Genomic DNA, 27,943 nt, shown 5'->3' with positions numbered 1-27,943 from the left:
ACGCAACTTCCAAAGCTCTCGGAATACCCATATTTTTAGAGAAGCGTACAACCTTTCTTCCTAACACTCTCAGCCATCATCCCAATCAAACCATCCAAACAACCAACAACCTCTACAGATCATCCAGACCCCATCAACTCATCCCCATCCAAGCCGTCCTCTCCTACTGTTTCACCCCCCCAACCGCCGACTAGATAGTAAGCTCACCAGAGCAGGGCCCTCTCCTCCTTTTGTACCCGTTTGTTATTGTGTGTGATTCTAAATTATCCCGCTGATTGCTACAGAATCTGCTGGCGCTTCATAAATAAATGTAATGTAGCGTATGTACCGTCACTGGAAGAGTCTACAGTTGTTTTCCAGGTTTCAATTGCTTTACTACGCAATAAAACTCTACCCATGAGCTCTACTCTGATGATAGATGCCTGTTTTATCTCTATGTTAAATTACAGAATAAGTAGTTTGTAATCTATGCAAACGTGGGCCTTTTATTACTGAACATACAACACAATTAAGACATACAAAGTGCTTCGCCTCTTATTTCTTTTTCTTTTTTCCTGTCCCGGATGCATGCTTTGTGCTGCCCGATTGGGGTGTGGGTGGCTCTTCTTTTGGGGTAACCGGAAGTTGCCCGTTTTTGTCCTCTTCTGCAGCGTCTTTGGCAGTATGTGCCGCTTCCATGACTGCAGCTGCTTTCTCCAGCTCTGCTTCTTCAATTCTCTTTGCTTCCTCTGCCTCCTTAATTGCTTTTAACCTATATATATATACATATATATACATATAGACAGCATGAAAGATACAGAAGAGAAGGCAGGGGAGAAAAAAAATACATAAAACAAGAACGTTCCTTTTCGAGGAAATGTTAGTCTCATGTGAATTCCCCAAATTCTTACCTGGCTTCCTCTTCCTCTTCCGCCTTCTGTATCTGAAGAAGTTCTGCCTTTCGCTCCCTAACTTTTGGAACTTCCTCCTTAAGCTGCTGCGCATACTCATAAGCCGGGAAGAATATTTTCATAAAAAATATATTCAATTGAGGAAACCATTTATCCGACCTATTTTCTGGCTCCAGATTTTCTACAGAAAAAAACAAGACAACAACATTGACATATTAGTCATTGCTCAGAAAAAAATATATAATAATGTCAGCAATTGTGTTTCGGCAATGGAACATTTACATATGTTTTTTATTATTGTGTATATTTACAAACATAGACATAATACTTTTATTATGTGGTATTAGCTGTAGCCGCCCAGGAGCATCTGGAGAGATATATATTACTAGGGAACTCTTGGTGCATTTTAATATTGCTCCCAACTACCACAAATAAAATGCCAGCATTCTGTGTATTATAAATATATTATGGCCACAAAATGGTACGCTGAGACCGACCACTTTACAATCACCAGATCTTTTGCAGTGCAAGAATGAGTGCATCATATATATATACAGCAAACTAAAGATGCAAGAGTAAGAACTCTCCGGGGTTCTTGTACATTATGGCAGCCTTCTTCCTCGTCACAGTAGATATATATATATATATATATAAACATGTACTAATTCACTTTGACTGATAATGAGCTAACATATTGAAGATGTAAAGTTCAAGTGTATTAATAGTATTAGTAATAATAATAATAAAAACAGTAAGAGGTATTAATATTAAAAGTGAGCTTATACTGCCCTCTGGTGTTCATTATAAGGCGCAGCAGAAATCTAGTTGATAGCCTGTACTCGGAGACTGAGATCAATCATGTAACACAGAGCTGCATTATTTATATACCTATAGAAACCTATATACCAACACCTGATACAAATAGGACTCTTAATAAAATTCAGGTTAATAAAATATAGTTTAAAAGTTAGTTTTAGTTTTTTATTAGTTGTCTTACAGAGTAGTGTAGGCGATTCAGGTAATAAGATTTATCTGAGCTATACATCGTCCTAGATAAGTAGCCAGTTTATGCGCAGATTAAATTGTATTTCATTTTCCTGTAGCATAGCTTTCAGCCCTCCTGAATTTTAATGGACCTAATTTGGTTATATAATATAATCTGGAAGAACGTTATTCATTCATAAAATAATAATATTTAACTTGTGCGTCCGCCAGTAATGCACTTTAAACGTAGCTCATGGATGATAAAAGCAGGACACGCTACTATGTAAAATCTTTTTTCGGATGTCTTTTTATTTTAATTGACATACAAATCAGAATACTAACAATTTGACATGACATCCCACTTACCTGTAGAATAAGCCAATGTAGATGGTGTGCGACTTCTTTCTGTGAGCTGTAAGCCATTTTCATGAGAAAGAACCTCTGGCGTGCAAGCAGGCTTTATCTGAGGTTAAAAATAACAAAATTAACCACATTTCAAAATTCTCCTTTTAAGTGCTATGGAAAGTAGTAGAAATTCTGGCATACTGAAATTCAAATTGACAGGTATAGACCGGGTATTAAAATCAGCCATGCAACTTTTAAGGCCAGGAGCCTATAAATAATTGTAACTTCACACTATGCTTTTACGCATGTGCGGCTGGCATATGAGTATATCCGGCCAAAAGCTGCATATCAGGAGCAATACGTGGGAAGTGATGTTGGGACTGACAGCCAGCTCAGGCTTGCAAATCCAAATTCAGGAATCCCCAGCGATAACGCATTGGCTGCTTATGAGCGGACTGCGGTGGGGACGTGCATTTCAGCTGAACGCCGGAGGTGAACATCAGAGGCAATCGCTACACGTCTGCTGCTTTAGTTTGTTCCAAAAAATGGATTAGTAGAGTAGAGAAGATCTCCTAAATGGTTAATGTTACAATTATGCTAGTTGGCCAAGTTTGGTCCCATAAGTGAAAGTTGACAAATGTTGGTTCTTCCATAGCTTCTACTGGATCTCTGAACACATAAATGAATTACAAAAATCAGGGGCAGCTGACAGCCACTCCATTGTGCGGATTTTGGGAAAATGATCATGTTTAATCAGGAGTAACAAAAATCAAGACTGTACTCGCATTACATGGCAAATCAACCACAAATGTATCTAACCTGTTGGAGGTTCTCTGGTTGCTGTTCTGTAACACGTGCAATATACTCGTTTTGGGGACTTTCCTCCTCTTTGTTTAGTTCTAGCAGGTCATCTGTGACATATACCGAAGCACAGCCAAGCAGCGCCTCAAAGAACTCAAGAAATGTAAGCTAAAGAAATAAAAAGAAGTGAAAAAATGCAAATCTGCAAGTTCCTGTTTTGACCCTAAAGTTAAACATAACCTACGGTTCTAGAACTAATGTAATAAACACAAGAACCTGATCCCAGGGAATATATGAATAAAGGACAGCCATAGTAGCCAAATGGGCTGCATAACAGCGGTGCCATCTAGGGCCCTGCTGTGCATTAACCCTTACCTCCAGTTCTAGGTTGATTTCATTGCTGTTGCGTACACTGGGGTCATCATGGGCTAAAATATCCACCATCTTAGTTACGGTCAAAGCGTTGTTAGTGATTTTCAAGTCCTGTGAAAGAATCAATAACCTATTATTAAAGGGAGTAGAGAATTTTGTCGTCAGTCTCACAGTTCTACAAATCCATTTGGAAGCCCTGCATCTTAAGCTCTGGTTAGGAACCCAAAACAAGGGTGTGCTCTGCCCGGACTGCAAGGAGTTTATTAAGTTGCTTCCATGGCATAATCCAATCGGTGGTGAATGAAGTCAAGTTTTCATCAGTTAGCACGATTTTAAGTGAATCCGCCAGGTATCAGGGAATCTTGCCCGGGTTCCATGAGTAACGTCCAAGTTCATCTTGATACCCGTGATTCGATTTTTTCGTTATACCTCGTGAACTATTAACTTGGGGGGACATAGGCCACCAAAGAATTTAGGGAGGGGACCTTTAAAATAAAGCCCTTACGCTCATCAGCCAGACGAAGTGCCTCATTTTCATGGTAGGTTCGTAGGGCGCAGAAGTGTTTGGCTGGCAATAGCTCTGGTAGATCTCCCAGCACCTATCAATGTAAAGCATTGCATGCGCGGTCTTTTGAGGTTCAGAAAATAAGAACCCTAAAACCAAAAAAAAAACAATTAAAGAAAACACCATTAATTCAATTTTAATTTCCAAGAAGCAAATCCATGGCAGGCTTACCTTGGACGTTTTTTGCGTGGGGCAATACATTCTCTTTGATGATTTTACAAAAGCAGTCAACAAGGGAGATGTTCTTCTCTCTGCAATATTTCAACATTTCATATCATCTGGTGTCATTTAACCCTTCCTTCAGATAATAAATGATTTCCGAAAGTAGACTTATTTTGTAAGTATAACTTTCAATTTAATATTAAATATAAATAAAAAAAAAAAAAATGTAACCTGTTCATTTGTTTGTCTGAGCACTATTCTCGATTTTAAGGAGCATTACGGAAAATGTATTATTATCAGCAGCAGTATAATAAAAGAATATAAAATAAATGGTAGGTTGCGTTTTAAACGATTGGCATCTTATTATATGCCAGGTCCAGAGTCCCGTGTGTGTTATTGTGATGAACTCGACTTTAGCAGAAGTTTGGTTGTTGAGAACTTATTTTATCAGTTATGAGATCATTATCCACCCGGGGCCTGGCTGGAAATCAGCAGAGAAGCAGGTCACCCGATTATAATAATACAATAAAACACACATTTAATTAACACAAGTGAATTCATTTACTGAAACTACCCAAAGAATGTGCTTCTTGTTGTCAATCATTAATAGTTATGGCGATCCAGTTTAAAGTTGATCTCGTGAAAGCTTTGATTGGTGGCAGCCTGCGGCAGATATTTGGAACTTTTTAATGTAGGGTTTGCATATCTGCTTTGATAATCAAAAAAGGGGATACACAACAGCCTCATCTAATTTCTCCTTCTTCTCACTACAAAATAATAATATTTACAAAAATTTGAAGCCAACGGATATAAAATAACTGCCTGTACTTACGGCGATTCTTCGTGGCAGATATGATACGCCAAATAGACGATGTTGGTCAAAAATGTCCTCAGTAATAATGCTGCGTGCGGAGAATGAACTTCTAGTCTCTCTGCATTCCCTGCTGAAACCATGAAGATAAATCAATATATATCATATACACTTTAATATATGTGATAGCGGCATGGTACAAATGCGGGTGCCGGGGGGTTCTGCGCTATCCAATAAAAAAATGCACATTAAACTCACAGAGTACTTTAATAGCTGTCCTTCTACAGCGGGGTGTCCGGGCCATTAGATTGTCCCGCTGATGGCTATTGCCATTAATTAGAAGTGGTCACTAAGTGTAGGAATAAGGTCAGCAGCTCGACGCACCAGTCCCTGCACATGTCACGGGGTCAGGGAGAGAGGAAGGATCCTACTATGCAGATAAGCACTGTAGAGAAGTCCAGTATACAGTCCGTAATCAAAAGGGCAAAGGCAGGCAGCGAGGTCAAACGTTTCCGAGGTCGAGGCAGGCAGAATAGGAGCAAAACGGGTAAACAGATCCGAGGTCGTAGGCAGGTAGCGAGAATCGTAGTCAAAAAACAGGCAAAGGTCGGTACACAAGGAATTCAAGATAATATAACGCAATCAGCACACCCAAAAAGTATTACACTTTGAACGGGTGAAGACAGGGGAGAAAAGTGGCGTTTAAATAGGAGAGTAATTGCAAACAGCTGTGTAGCGCACGCTACGTACGTTGCGTACGTCGCGTACGCTGCACAGGCTGAGTACGCTGCATAGATTGCGTACGCTGCGTAGATTGCGTACGCTGCGTAGATTGCGTACGCCGCGTACGCAGTGTACGCAGCGGTACGCCCGATGCGGACCTGCGCCGCGTCATACCCGCGTCCCCTTCGGTACGCGAGGGAGACGCACTGACGCGCCCACGGCGAGCAGACGCGGTCCCAGCAGAGGTAGAAGATGCGGGACCGCGACACCGCCGTGTGCGCACGGCGGGAACCGCAGCGACGGAGGAGTCGGGACCAGGCGAGGCAGCCCTGGCGTCAGAGGTAGGTACAGCGGCGCGCGTGACAGTACCCCCCCCTCCAGGAGCGCGTCCCGAGCGAGACGGAGCCGGACGAAGAGGGTGGAGCGCATGAAACCGAGCGACGCGAAGGGGAGCATGAACGAAGCGAGCGGGCACCCACGTCCGTTCCTCAGGACCGTACCCCTTCCAAGCCACGAGATACTGAAGGCCGTTACGAACCCTACGTGAATCAAGGATTCTGTCGACGACGTATTCCTCATGACCATGGACGGCAAGCGGGGCTGGAGGCTTGAAAGGAACGGTAAACTGATTGGATACATAGGGTTTCAGCAGGGAGACATGGAAGGACCGCGGAATCCGCATGGTAGGTGGCAAGGCAAGGGACACCGTCACGTCGTTAAGCTTGGCACGAACGCGGAAAGGCCCAATAAAACGAGGCCCCAGGGTCCGGGAAGGTTGCCGCAAACGGATGTTTCGCGTAGATAACCAGACACGGTCGCCCACTTGATAGTCCGGAGGTGGAGTCCTCTTGGCATCAGCAAAGCGTTTATAGCGAAGTTGGGCTTTCAGGAGAACCTCCCGGAGTTTCTTCCAGTGAGCGTCCATGTCAGATACACGCTTGTCTACCGCGGGTACCATGGACGAGGAACGAGAAGACGGAGGAGGCAGTATGACAGGGTGATAGCCCAGGGCAGCAAAAAATGGGGTACATCCAATGGACTCATGCAGAGAGCCATTATAGGTCATCTCTGCGAGCGGCAGGAGAGACGACCAATTGTCCTGGCTATCGTTGCTGAACATTCGCAAGTATTGTTTGAGTGTTTGGTTAGTCTTTTCGGTTTGTCCATTGGTCTGCGGATGATAAGCAGTCGATAAGTGGAGTTGTATTCCGAGTCTCTGGCAGAGGTGTCTCCAATAGCGGGATATGAATTGTGTACCGCGATCGGACACCATGTGGAGCGGAAGACCGTGAAGACGGACGATGTGATTGATAAAAACATCGGCAAGTTGTGAAGAGGATGGCAGGCGTGGTAAGGCGACGAAATGAGCTTGCTTGGAAAAACGGTCGACGACCACCAAGACAGTCGTGTTACCCTGTGATTTGGGGAGATCCACGATAAAGTCCATCGACACGTGTGTCCAGGGAGCCGTGGGAACGGGAAGAGGATGCAGGAGACCTTGAGGTCGACTCCGAGAGGTCTTCTGGCATGCACAGGTGTGACAGGCGGCCAGATATGTTCGGACGTCTCTGGTGAGTGATGGCCACCAGAATGACCTGCGGATGCGGTATTCTGTCTTCCGGAACCCAGAATGACCAGCGAGGAAGGATTTATGTCCCCAGTGAAGAACATCCGTACGAAGACCGGGAGGAACGTAGAGGCGTCCCGGAGGAGGACGTTCAGAAGGCGGGATGGCCCTTTGGGACATACGGATCCTGCTCATCGTGCGTATGGACAGACTGGCAACAAGACGTGTGGATGGAATGATGGGTTCGTTGATGTGCTGATCCCTGTGGTTATCGTGTTGTCTAGAGAGGGCATCAGCTTTGATGTTTTTGGAGCCTGGTCTGTAGGTCTGAACCGGTTGAAAAATAGCGACCACCGTGCTTGTCGAGGGCTTAATCTCTTGGCGTTCTCGATATACAGCAGGTTCTTGTGGTCTGTTAGGATGATCACGGGTTGTTCTGTACCCTCTAGAAGATGGCGCCACTCCTCAAGTGCCATTTTGATGGCTAGGAGTTCACGGTTACCGACGTCGTAATTCCGTTCGGCTGCGGAGAAACCCTTAGAAAAGAAGGCACATGGATGATATTTTGTGGTTAGATCATGGCGTTGTGATAGGACAGCCCCTGCTCCGGTTTCGGATGCATCTACTTCCAGGAGAAACTGTTTGGTAGGATCCGGCCGACGTAACAGGGGAGCTGAGACAAAAGCTTGTTTTAGCCGTTCGAACGCCTGTCGGGCGTGTGTGGACCACTGAGACGGATCGGCTCCTTTTTTCGTCAAGGCGGTAATAGGGGCTGCTATGGTAGCGTAGTTTCTGATGAATCGCCTGTAATAATTAGCAAAGCCCAGGAACCTTTGGACGGCTTTGAGTGTTCTAGGGAGGGGCCAGGCTGTGATGGCCTCGAGTTTGGCAGGATCCATGTGAAGTCCTTCGGAGGAGACGATATAGCCAAGGAAGGGTAGACGTGTCTTCTCGAATAAGCATTTTTCAGCCTTGGCATACAACCCGTTCTCCCTTAGTCTTTGTAGAACAGCTCGTAGGTGGTGTCGATGTTTTTCGAGTGTTGGAGAATAAACGAGAATATCGTCCAAATACACGATGACATGAGATAAGAGCATGTCCCTGAAGACGTCATTTATGAAGGACTGAAATACTGCAGGAGCGTTGCATAACCCGAAGGGCATGACTTTATATTCATAGTGCCCGAAGCGGGTGTTGAAGGCCGTTTTCCATTCATGCCCGGACTTGATACGGATCAGATTGTAAGCACCCCTGAGGTCTAGCTTTGTGAAGTATTTGGCTCCTTTCAGGAGGTCGTAAATCTCTGTGATGAGAGGAAGGGGGTACCGGTTTTTTATGGTGATACGGTTTAACCCCCTATAATCGATGCATGGCCGTAGGGAACCCTCTTTCTTGGCCACGAAGAAAAATCCAGCTCCAGCAGGAGAAGAGGATGGGCGGATGAAGCCTTTCTCCAGGCTTTCTTGGATATAACGTTCCAGAGCTTTGTTCTCCGGTTCGGAGAGGGGATAAGTACGTCCCCGTGGCGGATCGGTTCCAGGCAACAGATCGATAGCACAATCGTAGGAACGGTGTGGTGGTAGCCTCTCCGCATCTTTTTTGGAGAATACATCCAGATAATCCCAGTAGTGTCTAGGTACTATGGTTTTGGGATCTGTGGGTGTGATCTCGAGGACGAGATTGAGTCGTCGACAAGGCATGACACAAGACTCTTGACAGTAATTGCTCCACGCTAGTATGTCTCCTTTTACCCAATCGATGTGTGGGTTGTGCTGTCGCAGCCAGGGATGTCCCAAGATTAGAGGGGCATGAGGAGACTTGATTATCTCAAACGTGAGCTGTTCCTGGTGGGTTACCCCTACCAGTAGGGTCAGAGGTACGGTTTCCTGTGTCACGAGTCCTGATCCCAGAAGTGAGCCATCAACGGAAGCGACCAGTGAGGGAGCTGTCTTGGTACGAAGCGGTATGTGCTGCTCCTTCGCCCACTGGTGATCCATGAATATGCCCGCAGCCCCGGAATCTATGAATGCGCGGGTGGCTACAACGTGTTCCTCCCAACGGATGGAGACGGGCACCGTCAGGCGTGTAGTGGGAGGAGAAGAAAAAGGACGTGTGCTTAGGTTGCCTTCTCCGGTGCAACCTAAGCGTTGTCTTTTACTGGTTTGCTGGGACAGGAGGACAACAGGTGATCAGCTCGGCCGCAGTATAGACAGAGCCCCTGTGTCCGTCTGTGTTTCTTTTCGGCCTCAGTGAGGTGGCGCACTGTCCCTATTTCCATGGGTTCGTCGACCACGAAGGAGGAAGATGTGGCAGCCGAAGGCCTTGTGTAGCCGGAGGCGAGCGGTACTGGTCTTTTCCCACGGGAGTGTTCGTTCGCCCTTTCTTGGATACGTTTATCCACTCTGAGACAAAGGGCTATGAGATCCTCAAGATCCGCAGGGGTATCATGGAAGACGAGGGCGTCTTTGATCTTCTCATTGAGGCCTCGTCGGAAGGCTGCTTTGAGAGCGCCCTCTTCCCAGTTGGTTTCATGGGCCAGGGTGCGGAATTCCACCGTATACTGAGCCAAGGTTTTGCGGCCTTGTTGGATGTCAAGCAGTGAAGACTCCGCTGTTTCTTTACGACCTGGCGCATCGAAAACAGTCCGTACGGCTTCCATGAAAGCGGGGCAGTCCTCGAGGAGATAGGAATCTTGCTCCACGAGGGGAGAAGCCCACAGTAAGGCATCACCTTTGAGCAGCGAAATGATGAATGAGACCCTCTTGGAGGATGTCTGGAACGCCTGGGGGTGATTTCGGAAGTGGAGCATGCATTGATTAAGGAAGCCACGGCATTCCTTCGGATCTCCAGAATATTTGTCTGGCAGAGGGAGCCTGGCAACAGCACCTGTGTCCTCGTGATGAGCGTCTCTGTGATGGGGTGTTCCCACAGTTGGGAGAGACGTCAAAGAACGCAACAAGTCCGTCATGGCATCCACCTTCTGTTCCAGGGACTGTAGCTGGGTGGCTTGCGCCGCCAGACGCTGGTCCTGTAGGTCTTGGCGAGCTTGCAACCGCGCCATATCCGCGGGATCCATGTTAAGACCCGTTCAAAAACTGTCACGGGGTCAGGGAGAGAGGAAGGATCCTACTATGCAGATAAGCACTGTAGAGAAGTCCAGTATACAGTCCGTAATCAAAAGGGCAAAGGCAGGCAGCGAGGTCAAACGTTTCCGAGGTCGAGGCAGGCAGAATAGGAGCAAAACGGGTAAACAGATCCGAGGTCGTAGGCAGGTAGCGAGAATCGTAGTCAAAAAACAGGCAAAGGTCGGTACACAAGGAATTCAAGATAATATAACGCAATCAGCACACCCAAAAAGTATTACACTTTGAACGGGTGAAGACAGGGGAGAAAAGTGGCGTTTAAATAGGAGAGTAATTGCAAACAGCTGTGTAGCGCACGCTACGTACGTTGCGTACGTCGCGTACGCTGCACAGGCTGAGTACGCTGCATAGATTGCGTACGCTGCGTAGATTGCGTACGCTGCGTAGATTGCGTACGCCGCGTACGCAGTGTACGCAGCGGTACGCCCGATGCGGACCTGCGCCGCGTCATACCCGCGTCCCCTTCGGTACGCGAGGGAGACGCACTGACGCGCCCACGGCGAGCAGACGCGGTCCCAGCAGAGGTAGAAGATGCGGGACCGCGACACCGCCGTGTGCGCACGGCGGGAACCGCAGCGACGGAGGAGTCGGGACCAGGCGAGGCAGCCCTGGCGTCAGAGGTAGGTACAGCGGCGCGCGTGACAGCACACTTAACCCACCATTCTCCGACTGCGAGCGAGTGTTTGTTTCTAGTAAACACGGCTAGAAGCACCAGAAGTGTTTTATGAATTGTTTACTAACCACTGAGAAGGCGATCCATTTCTGAAAGTGTTAAATTGTAGTGATGGAACCTGCAGTCCTTAAGAAATCTCCAGAATTGCAGTTTTGTCATCAGAAGGGCGTTATCAACGGCGTTCTTATTTCCCAAGCTGCTGTAGAAGCCATAAATCTTCCTGAGCTCCGTGATGCTTCGAAGAACAGCAAATTCCACCTGAGACATTGCAAATAAACTGAATATGTTGTAAACGGCATCTACACGTTCATGCAGCATATAACAAGCCAACATCATTGAGTTAAATACCGATCCAATAAAACATGCACTCTTTAGCCGCAGGTTATTCCTTTTATTTGGAGTAAAGTCATATAAGCTTCCAGGAGCTCAGGTCTCTTCTTCAGATTCCATTTTTTTCTGTGTTGGACCGATAAAAATGTGTCGTCTTTGACTAGAACAGCCACATATTAACCAATCAACTGCCATGTAAATTAAGGTCAGCATTATCAGTAAGTACTATCTCTTTACTGGAAAACCATGCAACAAATGTAAGAAAATGTATTAAAAGTGGAGCTTCGCGACAAAAGAATTTGCGACAAAATGCAGAAGACTTTTCCACTTTTATCACCGCGGACAATAAGTGTTTAAAAGTATGATATATAAAAAAAGTTTTTCCGTTGGGTAGACGCACCTGTTTTAGTTCTTCCATCTGTCTGTCTTCTGGAAAGGTGTCCAGTAGCGAAGATATGTCAAGTTCCATGTACGACCCCGATAAGCTTGGGATACCTGAATTAACTCTTGACGTATTTAATTTTTCTGCCAATTAAACAGAACATATTATTCTTTCATATAATACAATAATGAACTGTGCATTTTTGACTGTACATTGTTACCTTTTAACAAAAAGAGAACAACCTATAATAGTAGAATAGAGAATTTAGAATTAGGACATTACTTACATTATAAGGTGCCAAGGTCACAAAACTGGTAACCATCTGGCAAGACGAACAATGTGATTACCTATTGGTTTCCACCATGCCAGGGTTTGACCAACCCCAGGCGCCAGTCCACCAAGGCGACTAGAACCCACTTCCTGGTGCCCAGGGTTTTGCAGGGCTGCCATCATGAATACGGTATAGTGGGTGCCGTGAGGTGCCCAGTGTGGCCACACAATGCACGCTACGTGACCCCGCTGGGTGCTCCGCTCACCCGCAGGAAAGCATAGTGCGCCGGATTCATGATGGCGGAAGATAGGCAGCGGCGAGGCAGGTGAGAGGGGAGTAGTGTATGTGACCGTTTCTTCCCTAGTGATCTCTGTATCTAATAAATTGTAAGCCCACAAGAACGGGGTCTTCTTCTCCTTCTGTACCAGTAAGCTGGAAGGGGAGGACCAGCAGTGACCGAGAAGAATTTGGACAGGAGTAGCTGGATGGTTGTATGTGGTGGTTGGATTTACCAAAACGAAGGCAGTTGGGAAGTCGTGGAAATTCCTGGTCTTTAAATCCTAGACTGGGGTCGTGAGAGGAACATACTCAAGTATTCTGTTCTTCACAAGAACACCCAACATAATTGTAAAATGTGTTATTTATATGGTGTGTGTACACAGTGTGGCGATGAAGTCCATGTGAAATGAGAATAAATTAACCTGAAACAAGTCTGTTATCAGAAGGACTCTTAAAGCTTGGTTTTCTTACCTGAACCAGCTGGACTCTGGGTGCGAATTCCACTCAAATCCGGAGTATTTACTCGGTCATATTTAAAATTTGGATACTCTGCTATATGATCTTCCACAAATTCCCCAATATAGATTTTTCCATTTTTAAACGTAAACTTGCCCTGGAAAGGAAAAAAAAGCCACAAAGGTCCATGTGCACGGTATCAAAAACGTGAGAAGCAGAAGCTCCGGTGACTTTAGAGGATAATACAGAAAACCTTTATATAGATACATGTAAATAGACATAATATTTAATCAGTACGCACCATTCCATGCTTTTTATTATCGCTCCACTCTCCGTCATACATCGCCCCATTCGCGTAGTAAAACTGTCCATGTCCGTGGCGCTTGCCATTCACAAAGTTTCCAGTGTATTCGTTTCTCAGCGAGTACTGGGAACCTGGAACTCTTTTTAGGAACCAAGTGTGGGTCCCTTGACCATTCTGCACGATAAGACACATAGATGGCACGTTCAGTTCATATGGTTATTTATGCGGTACTATGGCTGGTATTATATGGGGCATTGCACGGTTCCGAAGAGATCAGGGGCCATTAGTTATTAGGACTTTGTCCTGGAACCAGCTTACGCTGTGGTTAATAGTATAATTTGGGACACGAGACACCAGCAAAGCAGGGACCTGCTGGGGGCAGGAGAAGAGATCTGTACCAAGAGAGGCACATAGTTTGCTGTTTAATACAAATAAATACAAAGTATCTTTTAGCGAGTCCTCATCCACTTTCTGAATTCTGATGATTCTAGTTGGGAAAATATCATTAAAATGAATACCTGTATCCCGTGCACCCACTGCCCTGTGTACTCTTCATGGGAAATCAGCCATCTCATCCTCCCTTCTCCATGGAACTCGTTATTTTTCCAATGCCCTTCATAAATATTGCCAGACTTAAAGCTAGAAGTGGAAGTAAAATAGAAATGATTAGTCTTTTGTACAGCATGGAAATAGGTATAAGTAGTGATCCATACAGGTGATGTTCCACAAAAAAACTAATGAAGTATGTTAATCGAGGAGGGAGAAAGGGGTGGGGGTGAGAGAGAGGCTAAGGAAGTTACATAGAGTGTGTAGTGTGTGTGTATTTGTAAGCATGTGTGTGTTAGTATGAGAGTCTCTATGTGACTGTGTGTGTGTTAGCATGAGTGTCCTCTTGTTTTTACCTCCCCCCGGGCCAGAAGGTGCCCTCCACTGTCCCCTCCTATGAGAAAGTCACATTTAGACATTCCAGGAGCTAAATAACATAGTTTGTCGAGGATACAGTACGTACCGCTGGACTCCCCAGCCATCCTTGTTGCCATTTATCCAGTCTCCTTCATACCAGGAAGTTCTTTCTGAATTATAGTAAATGGTTCCCTGGAGCAATAAAACCAACAAAATGATGATGTTCTCTGAAACGGATCCTTACATTTCTTAACCAGTTTATATGATTTTGTTTTTATAACACAAAAATCTCAAATAATTGCAATTTATCTCAAAAAGCGATTTATTTTGTATTAAAATATTACAAAAAAAAAAAACAAAAAAGCATTGTGGTGGAGTACAGGCTAAATGGGTGCCAGATGTTAAAAGGGCCCCAAAAGAACTGCACACTGGTGATGCCTTCAAGTCAATCCAGCCCTGCTAACAAGCAAGTAGATTGTCTAAAGAGTGGGAAGCGGAGCAGAAAACAATGAAAAAGTAGTTATTGTGTTGACACAATCTCTTACATCAGTGAATGACCTTTAGCTCTGCTGACTATTTATGATTTACCTTCCCATGCCGTACGCCTTTACACCACTGTCCCGCGTAGGAAACTTGTTGGTTACTTGAAATGAAGATGCCAGCGCCATGTCTGATTGCCTTGTACACTTCCCCTTCGTAGCGGCTGCCATCAGGCCATACGTAGACGCCACGTCCCATTGGGAAATTCATGTGAAATTCTCCCTGTGCAAGATTAAAAATGGCGGATTGATCTGGGCAGTTTCACCAAGTCCTCATCAAAGCTCCTGGACAGTAATCTAAGGGGAGGTCATGCTTTGAGGACCGCTTGGACCATTCTGGGATCGGCTGACACGGCACGCAAAATCACGACACATGAATGCATAATAATCAAAGCAGAATTCAGGTTAAGGTTGCCGTGGGTGTACACCAGCTATCTCATTGAGGTTTATTCACTAACGCAGGTTTCAGCTCACCATCTTCATTAATAATTACAATAAGTCAACTTCCCCTGTAGGATGAGCTCTATGTAATGTACAGTTCATTGATTTAACTATGCACTACGCAGGGCCACCTCTGATCTTCCTGCGTGACAAACACGCCAGGGTTAACCCTTCAGGATAAATAGGGAAGATGGTGGGGTAAAAAAAGCAACTTTGCGGAAAACTCATCATCAAACTCGCATTTTAGTGGATAATTCCCATTTTTGCAGAGCATGTTTATGGCAAGACTTCGGGTGTGACAGAATATACCAGATAAATGGGGAAATTGCGATACGTTCTGCATGCGGTCATACGATAAAAAAGGCTCTTTTATCAAAAGTGATTCTGGGGCAAAATGAAAATGTAATCACTATGGAAACTATAACATTATCATGGAACGATCAGGCATTGAGGTAGGAACAGTTGGCATTAGTGATTGCATAACAGTTGTTATTTAATGCGTTTGATTGAAAGTGACGCAAAAAAATATTATTATTATTATTAAGAATAAAAATCATTACCTCGTAAATCAAGCCGTCGGCCCATGTGTACGTTCCTTTACCGTGCATAAACCCCTCTGAGAAGGTGCCCTATGAAGACATTATTATTCGGGTATCTCAAACGATAGCAATCACTACATGCTGCGTTAAATTACAGGCGACAATCCTATACATCAATTCAACCAGCGTGTTCGTATTTAGCGTCTAAAATATATTAGAAATGAAACGTATTTATATATGCTGGGAGTCGGCGTCTCCTGTCCACGCTAGACAGATTAGATTGTAAGCTCCCAAGAGCAGGGCCCTCTTCTCCTTTTGCATCAGTTAATTATTGCGTGTGATTTTAAATTATTACTACCGACTCTGATTGTAAAGCGCAACGGGATCTGCTGCCGCTATATAAATAAATGTAATGTACATAAGACACTATGGATAAAACAGCATGTGATAGATAGATAGATCGATTATATATAATAGATAATAGATATATGATAGATAATATATGATAGATAGATGATATATATTAGATAGATAGATAATATATAGATAGATGATATATAATAGATGACAGATAGATAGATAATAGATATATAATAGATAGATAGATAGATAGATAGATAGATAGATAGATAGATAGATAGATAATAGAAAGATAATTGATACTCACTCTGTAAGTATTTCCATCTTTGAAATGCGCCGCACCATACCCTTCATACACACCGTGTACCATATCCCCTTCATATCTACAGAAAATAATATGCAATAATAATAATAATATATAAGTCATTTATCGCATCTCTGCCCGTAATGATAAACGAGTTACATAGCATCGCACGGATTTAGCTGTGATGTTCCCGAGCAGACGCCTCCATCCTATAATTCATGAAGTCAGTGACATATTCCTCTTAAAATGTTTCCAGCATGGAATGAGATGACTTCTCACACGACTGGGAAACGCAGATAATCAATAGGGTTTCTATAGCGACCATCTTGAATCACTTTGCTTGATAAATAAAACAATGTATCGGGGGCTATACTTACTTTTCAACCAAAAGCTGTGCGAGAACCGGCTCCTCCTCGTAGATTTCGGAAGCTGGGAGGCTGGCGAGAGAATCCTCCTGCTTTGCGGGTTCCTCCGGGGCCACGGATTTAAGGGATGGGTAAGACAGATCTTCAGTAGGAGTCCCACTCACAGAGGATATCTTGGAGTCGGCATCTTCAGGGCTTTCCGGGGTTAACTTATCTGCCTTTTTACTTTCTTTTTTCTTAGGCCTGCCCATCGTCAAAAACTTTATCTACTAAATCTGTCAGAAATGTCAAAAATGCAGTCACGCTTCCTAGAAAAAAAATCACAAAATACATAAAGTTCATTCAACGCAGAAACATAGAATTTGACAGCAGAGAAGCATCATTCAGCCGTCTAGTCGTCATATTTTTCCTGATAAAGACAAAATATCTTTATGCCTGTCCCATGTATGTTTAAATTCCTTCACTTTATTAGCCTTTACCACTTCTGCTGCATATCTGTTCCACTTAAATACCACCTTCTAAGTAAATTAAAACTAGAGTAAGGTATATATGTAATTAATCTACTAATGTAGTAAGTTTACAAAATCGTATACCGTACAGTAAGTCGATTTAGCGTCCCGGAAAAGAAAGTGTAACCTTGACAACCAACGGTCACATGAGAGGAATCCTGCAGGAGGCTCGGTGAACGACATGTTGTGGTTGGCCTGACCAGTATGTTAGTTTATTGGATCGCTAAGCACATTTACATCCTTCGTCATGATCACGAAACCTCCATGAAAATAAAAGCCATGGGAGTAATTTATTAAAAAGTGATCATTTAGGTGCAAACCTGCTGTATTTTCTATTATATTTAATGTTTTGGCCGCGTTCTTCCTGTATGCACTAGTTGAACTACATTTCCCATAATGCTCCACCACAAGATGCCCGCTTAAGTCATGGGAGATGTTGTCCCCTAGCGATTGGTCGGCTGCTGTGTAGGAGTTCCGATGTCTGCCTTTCTGTCCCATTCCTTCTCTACTCGTTGGTGTAGCTGTAGAAGTTACTAGTGCGTTCTGGGGCGGTCTCCGGGGGGTCTTCTGTACCCGAGACCCCCGCTTATCTGTAGTGTTGTAATGAGCCTCCGGTGACAGCGATGAGTGTTGGTGTCACACCCACGTGTGTTATTGTCACCACCTTTCGTTACCCGTGTGCGTGAAACTCGTACCGTGCCCAGACATGTCTGGGGTCACCGACACCCCAAATGCCAATAAGGTGGTGAAGAAATCAGATGTGAATCCGGACTTTGAGTTTCCAAAAGAGGCCGAATTGGGATTCGATGGTAAGTGTGGGGGGGCAGCGTCTGATGCAATGGTAACACATACCCACGGTGCGTGGCTGACCCGCGGACAGCTGTGATCCCGTGTGACCCGACCCCACTGACACTCATACTCCTGATGGACCTGTCAGTGTGTGTATATATATGGGTGTATATATATATGTATGTATATATATATGTGTGTATATATATATGTATGTATATATATGTGTGTATATATATATATATATATATATATATATATAAAAAAAGACATTTTAAAATAAACTTTATGTCTGTCCCATGTATGTTTAAATTCCCTTACAGTGCTTACTGCCGGAGGCGGTTCCATTCATCCACCACCCACTAAGTTAGTTATAAATGCAATTTTAAAAATTGCAATTTTATAAATGAGACCCTTAATTGTTTATTTCTGGCAATGCTGCGTTAAGCGCATGCAGTATTAAACGTATTCATTGTAAAAGACAGAGTGTAACTTTTATTTTGTGATCCACAGTAACAATAATTCAGCATTTAAGGAAATATTATCCTCTCTATTGGCTTAATCCTCTTTTATATGGCTTTCATAAAAACACTACTCTGGTTCTTTGGTCGTTATTATTATTGTTTTATATAGTGCCGTCAGATTCCGCATCGTAGTACAAAGGTTAGACGGGACATAACGATTAGTATAAAACATAACAGGATGACATACAGAAACAGGATACCGTGTACAGCGCTGTGGAATATGATGGCGCTATATAAATCCGTAAACAATAATATATGTAGTGCTAATCTTGTTTGGTTATAATGGCGATTTCATGTTTAAACATGATTTTTGGACAAAAAAAGGAACTTAGTCCAGTAGTATTTTTAATCTTAAGCCAAGTGTCATAGATGTTTAGTGCTGTTCTTATTAGTTAATAAATGATGTTATAATATGGAATCCCCTTGATCGGGTATACGAGTCCCTACGTAGGAAAGGTACAGTGACGTTTAATATATTCAGTGGCTGATCGGTTGGGGAAACGCGTTTGGACATGCATGGCAGTCAGTGGTATGTACGTGAAACCCATCCGTTCTGATTCCCCCAACTATTCATATAGAAGGCGTTGTTTATTGTCTCGGGCTAGCAGTCTATATATATTATTCGTGTATAATCTTCCTATATATATTCGTATATAATCTATGCTGCCTCGTAGTTATGGATGAATACATCTGATGTGATTTTTATGGTCATCAGACGTGCTGGGGTATGATGTGCTCTGGAGATCCCGTCCTATCTTATCTGCAGTAATCTTTGTAAATATGAACAGTTGTCAGAATCACAGCGCTTCCCGCGAGACCGGCTCGCAATCTAACGTGGTAGAACTTGACCTTCTGGATGCTTCTGCTTGTCTCCTTCGCTCTCCATGAGACTCGTCCAGTCAGGCTGATACCTTTATTGGTTGAACCGATTTAGATTGTAAGCTTCGAAGGTCTCTTCCTCAGGCATATTATACTCTTTCTCCTGTGTTTCAATAACTAACGCGCTACCAACTCCCATCCTCCGGCACGGAAATGACTTCCCTAAAATAACATGGCGTTCATGGGGCATATTATCATATTACTCAATTATGCACGTATAGAATAACTTAACTCTTTAAATGCCAAAGAGCCTGTGTGTGTGTATGTATGTATATATATATATATGTGTGGATGTATATATATATATGTGTGTGTGTGTGTGTGTGTGTGTGTGTATGTATGTGTGTGTATGTATATATATAATGTGTGTGTGTGTGTGTGTCTGGTTTGAATTCTTCAGGGCTTCAGAGAAGGTCCCTCGCAGTGTAAACCCGGTGAGCTGTGTCGAGTTAAGTACGTAGAGGTTCATGTTCAGGATGGATCATTGAACGTCTGGGTACATAAGCATGATCCCATCCCATTCTCTTATCTCCGCTCCTGGCATGGGTCTGATGGTACGTGGCACGTCCCGCTGGTTCGTGGCAAACACCCTGATTAGCAGCTGCTGTGGGTGGGACACGAGACCGCCGCACGTATTAACGGGGTGTGAGGTCAGCCCAGCGCCTTTTTTTTTTTTTCTCTCTCTCCGAAACATGGAGTCTGTTGATAGCTGATATCAGCAAAACATTAGGTGTGTCCAAAGTGCTTACCCGGCAAGGAAAGGGGGTTTAAAGGCTGGGTTCATCCAACGGTTTGACCACAACTCCCATCACCCGATTCTTTACCGCCTTTAATACTTAATGATACATATCATGTCCTATTTTATTTATTGTGTGCCGTGTGTTGGGGAATGTAATTGTCTTGGTATGAACCCGCGCTGTGCCAGTTGAGTCGGATGCGGGAGTTTTGCAGAGAAGGGTCTCATGTGTTAAATAGATCGCTCCGGCGTGCGTTGAATCGAGCGATCTATTTAACACATGAGACCCTCCGGCGTGCGTTGCATCGATGGCTCCGGCGTGCGTTGCATCGATGGCTCCGGCGTGCGTTGCATCGATGGCTCCGGCGTGCGTTGCATCGATGGCTCCGGCGTGCGTTGCATCGATGGCTCCGGCGTGCGTTGCATCGATGGCTCCGGCGTGCGTTGAATAGATTTCTCAGGCGTCTTGTTTCTTTCTGCAGAGTCCGATTCTCCATCCGACCTGAAGATGATTAACGGCACAAGACGGTTTCCAAATGTGACTACGGTGCCCAGTCAGCTGCTGCTCGTGTCGCTGGTTGAACATCTCTGCTACGTCCACGAGCAGAACCCCCATCGCTCCAAGTATCTGTTTAAGTGTCAGTACGGTTATGGGTTACTCTGGGGTATATCAGGTCTATCGTTTAAATATTCCAGCAAAAGCAATCAGATCGGTCTGGAGTCTGGGAGACCCTGAACTGAACCCTTTAGCACCAGAGCCATGATACTTGATTAACCGTTTGTATTGGCTGCAGGGATTTGCATTTACTGGAGGGCCCCATCCATCTCTTTTGAGATATACAATGGCTGTCCTACTGTACCTGTTCATGCATAGGAGGGATGATGAGTGGGGTCTTAGTGATCTAAGGTTTTTGTGAGGACTCATCTTTGGATATTCTCTTTTCTAGTGCTGTGTCAAACCTTCACCAAAATGGGCCTGTTGACGCCCTTTGCCTTCAGTGATGAGTTCAGCACGGTGAGGCTCCAGCACAGCACGGCCATCACCGAACTGCTCAAAGCTGCTAAACGGCACATGTATAAAGAGGTAGGTCATCCCCGGATGGTCTGTGTGTTTGCACCAGAATGGAGCGGGTGCAGTCCCAAACCCAACCACAAGGGGGAGTACTCAGCATGCCAGTGTCTCCAGTAACTGACCATCGCTCCAGCCGCTAGGTTACTTTCACCAAGGAACACCGCTACTTGTTGTTTACTTGGGAGGCAGCTTTAGGGCAGACGCGGAAACACCATCATAAAGACAAAACATGATGTCCGCACCCAGCGGAAGGCAGAGGGATCTCAATTGCTGAAAGGCGGATTACAGCCGAGTTTAACAGGATTATTCTGCCACTGACAGCTTTTTGCCTTAAGAATGGTAACAATCTGCCATCAGAAAGTTCTTGCCTTTCCTCTCTCAAACCAATATGCTTGGCCATAGAAGTTAACATATAAAGAGTAAAGACACAACGGAGAAGCTTTTGCTTCTATGGTATTCCCAGCAAACTAAATATATATATATATATATATATATATCCCCCCCCCACACACACACACACACATATATATATATATATATATATATATATATATATATATATATATATATATATATATATATATATATATATATATATATATATATATATATATATTTATTAGAGAGAGGCAAAGTGTTACATTATTAATGAATGGATTCCCGAAGGGGTTTGGGTATTCATCAATGAGATCTCTGATGCTCGATTTAGTTGCAAACATGTTAATTTCAGCAGAATGGGTGGGCAGCACTTTGCTGTGTGTCATGGGATTTATTGCTCAATGTGACTAATCACTTTTCCTGAAAAAAGGAAAATGAATTATATTTTTAAAGACAATGTTTTTGAAGAAAGTGGTGTGTTTTACATTTTTTTAATAAACTGATAAAATACTTTTATTATCCTTTCTCCAGGAAATCACCAACGGGGAGTTGAACGTACAGTTAGCCAGGTACGTGCCACCGCTGCAGATCCTCTTTGTAACTTTAGATTTCTTTGTAATATTTTAATGCGGAAACCAGCAGTTCACTATTTCCTGCCTAATATTCCTAAATATCTTTTGTACAGAGCGAAGAATATGCTGTTTGAAGCCCAGACCTCTCGCTACTTGAGTGAGTTTGAGGAGATCGCTCAGCTCGGGAAAGGAGCTTATGGGAATGTGTACAAGGTGAAGAATTAGAGTGCATTCTGTCGCATACACTTTTTAATAAAACTTTATTAAAAATTCAAACGTTTTCAAAACTTTTTTCAAATGTAAAACATTTATGCAAACCTTAGTTATGTGAAGGCTTATATGCCTTCTCTCCGACAGTATGGGCTCCGGCCGTGGCCCATACTCGTTGTCTGAACCTCGCGTTCGGCAGCACGTTATGGGCACTGCTGGCTCCTGTACTGTCAGAGAAAGAAGGCGGGAGGTGATCAGCCGTATGCTAAGTGATACACTTATGTTACAATATGTCCAAGTTCAAATAACCATAATAATTTCCTGCTTTTGTAGGTCAGGAACAAGCTAGACGGACAGTTTTATGCCATTAAGAAAATACTAATTAAAAAAGTATCTCGGAGTGACTGCAAGAAGGTACGTGTCCTGCGTGCTTCACAATATTTATGATTGTTCTACCTTGGATTGTGAATCTCTGAGAAGTTGATACACACAGACTGCCCTGATGGTCATAATACAGTCCCTATGCAAAACCACGGTGCGTCTATCTTCTTGTTTTTAGTACAGCTGAATAACACATATTGGCGCTATCTACCAATATAAACACAGTTTTCAATATTTTTAGACATTTCAAACACATAAGAAACCCTCACCAGTAGCTGTGGTTATCTTTGATCTTTCTTTAACAGGTACTACGTGAAGTTAAAGTGTTGGCTGGGCTCCAGCACCCTAATATCGTGGGATACCACACAGCATGGATGGAGCACGTCCAGCCGCCTCACTCAAAATGTATGAACATTCATGATTACATTGTGCCTACCATCTTGCTTTCACTTTGTTTTTTTGGGGGGGTTGAGGAGGATGATATGTTTGTGTTCTGGAGGAATAGTTTGTTTATTAAGTCATAAAACTTAAGTAAATCAGAAAGAGTCTGTGACTTGGGTCATGGCCATAATATGGCTGTCTCCTTGGGTCTTCTCATTTTGCACGATGTCTTACTGGGTCTTTGACTCAAAGCTCAAACACTCAGCTGGCAACGCTCTGGTCCGCCTGAACTTTTCAAAGTTAGACAAAGAGCTGACAAATGGTCATATTTTGCAAATTTTAGTTTTTTCTGTGCGTCACATCTAAAGTGATGGACCCCCCGTGGAAGCTTTATTACAGATGTTCTTTGCTCCCTAATCCTTTGGCAGCTTACTCCAGAACTGGATGTTACATGGATATATGAGGCCCTGAGTGTTGAGGGGGAATGGCTCCTTCCTTATTTTTTTAGATAAAATGTACCAATTTGTGTATTCTTTATTTCTAATATATGTTCCATATTGGCAGGCAAACCACTTGCTCAGCTACAGGCGATCAAGGGATCATCAAGTCACACATCATCCAAGTAAGTTGATTCACTCGAAACCATTTAATTATTTTAAAGGCTCATTGATGAATCTATGAAGACCCAACCCCAGCGAGCAGGAAAAACCGAGCCGACCCAGCGTAGTGCGTGTTAGAACCACTGAAGCATTAAGCTAGGAAGCTCACCAAGGTTGGTTCTTCATAATGCATAGTGGTGTTTGGTCCCCGCAGCCTCACAGTCACAACAAAGCCATTATTTTCCTTTAAGTAATATTGAGGAGGAATTGTAGCCGGCACCACTTTTAGAATAAAGACATGAATTGAACATTTTTCATAGTTTTCCATATTTGTTATTCTGTGTAATTGTTTTGGAGATTTTGAGCTTTCCCTGGATAAATCTTTCATCTGGGTTCTGTGTTTCAGTATTTCATCAATTTCATGGCCTTCACTCCCCCCATCCTTATAAAGTCTGTCTGAGCCAATCAGCATCAATCAGAAATTTAGCAATAGGGGGGTAACATTGCATAGTGTGTGGGGGGGGGGCAATCATGCAGATCCTGAGAGCATATAGTTAATATAGTTGGTTCCATGGTGCATGCAATAAGGTGGGTTTCAATAAATGTATATTGCTTGTATTACTCTGTAAACTAAATAAGTCAGGAATAAAATTTTAAAAAAGGCCATTTCAGAAAGAGATTTGTTTTCTTTCTTAGAAATAACAATGGGATACAGAGTGTGGAAAGCAGTGGGTCGTTTATCACGTTTGCCGAGTCGGCTGAAAGCAATTCCTCTCCAGAGCCGGCCTCAGAAAGCAGTATTTCTATGTCGTCTGTGGGTAAACCGATCAGCCCCACCGAAAAGGGGGCAAACAGCCACACGTTACCCGACCTGCGGAAGCAGAGGAAGCAAGACACCAACGCAAACAACGGATCAAAGACAAGTGTTTGCAATAAACGCCCCCCGGCCCAGGACCTCTGCTGGAGAGATAAGTGTCCCTTTTATTCAGATGATGATGATGATACGAGTGATTCCTCCTGTGATGAAGAATGCCCTCAGAAGGAACTGTGTTTGCATCGGCATTTTGAAGTAAGAAAGGCTGTTTGTGTAAACATTTTTATATGTTTTAGACAGTGAATAATAAAATCCAAAAAAAAGTTTTTATAGTTGATTAGCTATGGAATAATAATAATAATTAATAATAACATAGGTAATGAGTTAAGGAATTGCACAGATTTTTTTTTTGATTTTTTTTTGCACATTAATTTGGGAGTGTTGTAGGAAGTGTAAATGTTAAATCGTACCTATTAAATGGAAGAGATTGGAGGTTATCTTTATCCCTAAAAGTCCCAGAATTTACCGCGGATCTGCCAAGGGATCAGGCATACCTCTCGGGCGCTATGAGGCGATTTCTAGTTGCCATGGTGACCTAATGCAATATATAGTAATGGGCTTATGGTTTCGTTGATATCCCCAAACCCGCTGCAGTTTGGGAAGATCATTGCCGGACCAGCTGTGTTTCACGCCGCTCTCTGCTCTCTTCTAGATCCAGTATCATTTAATGCTTCACATCCAGATGAAGCTGTGTGAGAAGTCTCTAAGGGACTGGATCGCAGAGAGAAATAATGGCTACAGGGAGAGGAGTGATGCTTCCAGTAAGTTCATTCCTGTGTTTCTTATAAAACGTATTTCATATATATATGAAACAAAAAATAGCTCATAGGAGAGATCTGATTTCAGAAGCTTGAAGCTGATCTGTCACTTTTTCACATTGTGTAAGCGACCTTTAACCTCTCAGCGTCTGCTCTTCCTCTCTAACACGTCTGCAGGTTGTTATGATTTTGTGGATGTGGGACGCACGATGAGAATGTTCTATCAGCTCCTGGAAGGGGTTCAGTACATCCATTCCATGGGTATCCTGCACAGAGATCTCAAAGTACGTGGCTTAGCTCTATGTAGCCCAATGTTCTTCTATGACGTTAAGTAGCACTATAGTTTTCCACCTGTCTTTCTCTCCATCTCGTATAACTTTTCTTGTCCCTGAAGCTGTCTCGTTCTGTGTCATGCGGCAGTGACATTGTGGAACATTTTTCTGTCCTGTGCAGCCCAGAAACGTCTTCTTACATGGACCAGATCTCCATGTCCGCATTGGGGATTTCGGACTTGCCTGTGGTGATATCATACGACACTCAAGAGACCGCTGGTCACAGAAGGATGGGACCAATGGTGAGGATGAATATTACATGACCTAACAGTTTATTTTTCCTATTGATGTTTCATTTTGGTGTCTTCACAGGCCGTTTATAGGGTCCCTCAAAGGACTATAAAAAAAGACACTTTGTAGTCTGTATATTAATTGCTGAGTGCATCTCTGGCCAATGTATTATTCCCAAAATCCCACTTATGTTGAACCTCTGCTCTCCTGCACGAGTTAAGGGAATTAAAAGGGGTCCGTGTTAATGCTGTTGTGGACGCTGGTCTCCTTTTGGCCACATTGGAAAACAGTAAGCATTTCCGTTTTTAATTTCCAAAAATGTAATGGATATATTGTGGATTTTCTGTAATCCTTTTAGATCCAACACACACACTGGGAGTGGGCACTTGGCTGTATGCTGCGCCTGAACAGTTACAGGGATCACACTATGACTTCAAGGTAATGACCTCATTATCATTAAACCCGGAAATTGCTCTGGGTGCCAGCGTGAATAGTTTTGGGAAAATATTGCATGAAGTTATAAATAAAGACAAGTTAACTTATTAAGAGTAAAGTCCTCCCAAAATAAAAAAGGTCCGCACACTCCTTACCTTCAGAGTTTCAAGAAGGAAGCTTAAGTTGCCCTCCGCAGATCACTTCACGTCTCCGTCCCTCTGGGCAGAATTGGTCACTGACACTCCAGCTGGGTCCATTATTCACAGCGCTAGTGGCCAACAGTGTCCATAAAACGCTGCTGGATCCTCGCTGTCCAAGCTGAAGACTCAGTGGAGCTCTTTGGATGCTTCCAGTGCTTGTGCTGTTGGTAACTACTTTGCCTGCTGAGGCAGGCAAAGAAATCAGAATAGTGTTCTCATTTGGACCACTGTTATAAGGATACAGACCTTTTCAGTATTCTGTATAGAACTGAAGAAATAAGTGGCCTGTATGTACAGTATGGATGTCAGCATGATGGTTACAGAAGGTGGAAACTGTAGCTATGAGGGTTGTGTATAAAGATTTTGGTGCATTGGGGAAACAATTAGCACCTATGCGTGGTTTTTAAAAATATGTATGCAAACATTAACAGGCTAAAGGCTTGTAAGGTTGTAACTTATCGATATTTTCTGCTTCTGCAGTCTGACATGTACAGCGTTGGCATCATATTCTTTGAGATCTTCCACCCGTTTGGGACAGAAATGGAAAGGGTTGAAGTTCTCACAGCTTTAAGGGACGGTATTTTCCCTCAATCATTTGAAGAACATTGGCCAACACAAAGTAACTTCATCAGATTACTGACCAGCACAGACTGCGCAAAACGCCCGTCCGCATCCCAGTTACTGGAAAGCGAGCTCTTTTATCGCAGAGAAAATGTACGTATTGTGCGGTGCGTTTGAACTGGCACGGGGAGAGTGGTCATTAATTCCGATTCAGAGCACTGAAATGTATACCCTGTCTACACAGGTGATTCAGGATCTTCAAAAAAAGGTGCTTGATCTAGAAGAAGAAAACGAGAGACTGAAGAAAATGTTGCGTGAACAGTCTGCACCCAGGCAGGACGATGGCGTAAAAGCTGCTGGAAATAAGACTGCGGATGCACGAACACTTGCAGACAGTTTCTTTACCTCTGTATAATGTAACTCAGATTAATAAATTCTATTTATATAAAATGTGTACATGTTTGTACCTGTTTGGGGGAAGCGGGTTCTATATGGGATAGCGGTAGATAAGGAGTCACCCAGCCTGGACTGACTATTGGGCACTGGAGGCAAATGCCCCGTGAGCTGGTCCTCATCTAACCTCCTACATACCGCTGTCGGACACTCGGCTGATTCCACTGTTTTGTGTGTAGCCAGAGCCATGTCGTTTATCAGCTGCCGGCTGAAAGTGCCAGAACCTTGTTTCATTCCCGCTCTGTTCGGTATATTAAAATAGAAACTGGCTATGTAAATGTTAATTGGAAAGCAGTGTTTACATTATTGTTCGCTAAGGTAATATTAGCCATGGTTGATGATGGATTTCCCTAACACTGGAAAGCTTCTTACTGGAGGAGAATAAATGCTTTGGCGAATGGAGATGTGATTAAAAGTTTTTAAGTTATTGAAGGTTCATATGAGAAAACTACCTGATCGTTTCATATTACGTCTGCTTCTGAAAGTACTGCTATCCCTTTTGTCTTTATTGGTGGGGTTTATTCTCATAAAACCTTTTTAATCAAGATCCTGTCTTCATG

General features: G+C 43.6%; 2 protein-coding genes across 4 annotated transcripts; one reads left to right on the top strand and one right to left on the bottom strand.

The window, feature by feature from the left end:
- Positions 1–458: 458 nt before the first annotated feature.
- RSPH10B (radial spoke head 10 homolog B) lies at positions 459–17,549 on the bottom strand. 3 transcript variants are annotated; one of them, XM_053471476.1, is made up of 19 exons: positions 17,103–17,549; positions 16,522–16,817; positions 16,148–16,223; positions 15,502–15,570; positions 14,550–14,723; positions 14,068–14,153; positions 13,577–13,697; positions 13,056–13,232; positions 12,770–12,911; positions 11,767–11,891; positions 11,105–11,294; positions 4,952–5,063; positions 4,129–4,208; positions 3,898–4,046; positions 3,396–3,503; positions 3,039–3,188; positions 2,241–2,337; positions 891–1,071; positions 459–751 (listed from the first exon to the last, which is right to left on the bottom strand). In XM_053471476.1, the coding sequence occupies exons 2-19, from the start codon at positions 16,758–16,760 to the stop codon at positions 535–537; spliced, it is 2,493 nt and encodes an 830-aa protein (XP_053327451.1). In that variant the 5' UTR covers positions 16,761–16,817; positions 17,103–17,549; the 3' UTR covers positions 459–534. The 3 variants fall into 3 exon arrangements, with proteins under 3 accessions (XP_053327451.1, XP_053327453.1, XP_053327452.1); XM_053471478.1 differs by having other exon boundaries at positions 4,952–5,060; XM_053471477.1 differs by having other exon boundaries at positions 17,108–17,136.
- EIF2AK1 (eukaryotic translation initiation factor 2 alpha kinase 1) lies at positions 17,550–27,380 on the top strand. Its single transcript, XM_053471479.1, has 15 exons — positions 17,550–17,827; positions 20,429–20,584; positions 20,894–21,030; positions 21,928–21,965; positions 22,082–22,181; positions 22,512–22,592; positions 22,865–22,964; positions 23,505–23,562; positions 24,236–24,608; positions 25,066–25,174; positions 25,349–25,455; positions 25,625–25,745; positions 26,093–26,172; positions 26,850–27,083; positions 27,175–27,380. Exons 1-15 carry the CDS (start codon positions 17,725–17,727, stop codon positions 27,343–27,345), a joined length of 1,968 nt encoding a protein of 655 aa, XP_053327454.1. The 5' UTR covers positions 17,550–17,724; the 3' UTR covers positions 27,346–27,380.
- Positions 27,381–27,943: the final 563 nt, after the last annotated feature.

This window comes from Spea bombifrons, chromosome 7 (genome assembly GCF_027358695.1).
Source record: "Spea bombifrons isolate aSpeBom1 chromosome 7, aSpeBom1.2.pri, whole genome shotgun sequence".
Lineage (NCBI taxonomy): Eukaryota > Metazoa > Chordata > Amphibia > Anura > Pelobatidae > Spea > Spea bombifrons.
The sequence above is the reverse complement of the archived record's forward strand: the minus strand, read 5'-3'. Positions and strand labels throughout refer to the sequence as shown.

Bases quoted from the DNA above. Each gene is read 5' to 3' on its own strand.
- RSPH10B (XM_053471476.1), bottom strand. From the start codon at position 16,760: ATGGGCAGGCCTAAGAAAAAAGAAAGTAAAAAGGCAGATAAGTTAACC. The intron at 16,224-16,521 runs GTAAGTATAGCC...TATTTTCTGTAG, and splicing joins GCACAGCTTTTGGTTGAAAA to ATATGAAGGGGATATGGTAC. The intron at 1,072-2,240 runs GTAAGTGGGATG...TTTTTTCTGTAG, and splicing joins TACATTGGCTTATTCTACAG to AAAATCTGGAGCCAGAAAAT.
- EIF2AK1 (XM_053471479.1), top strand. From the start codon at position 17,725: ATGTCTGGGGTCACCGACACCCCAAATGCCAATAAGGTGGTGAAGAAA. The intron at 20,585-20,893 runs GTCAGTACGGTT...TCTCTTTTCTAG, and splicing joins CTCCAAGTATCTGTTTAAGT to TGCTGTGTCAAACCTTCACC. The intron at 22,593-22,864 runs GTACGTGTCCTG...TTTCTTTAACAG, and splicing joins CTCGGAGTGACTGCAAGAAG to GTACTACGTGAAGTTAAAGT.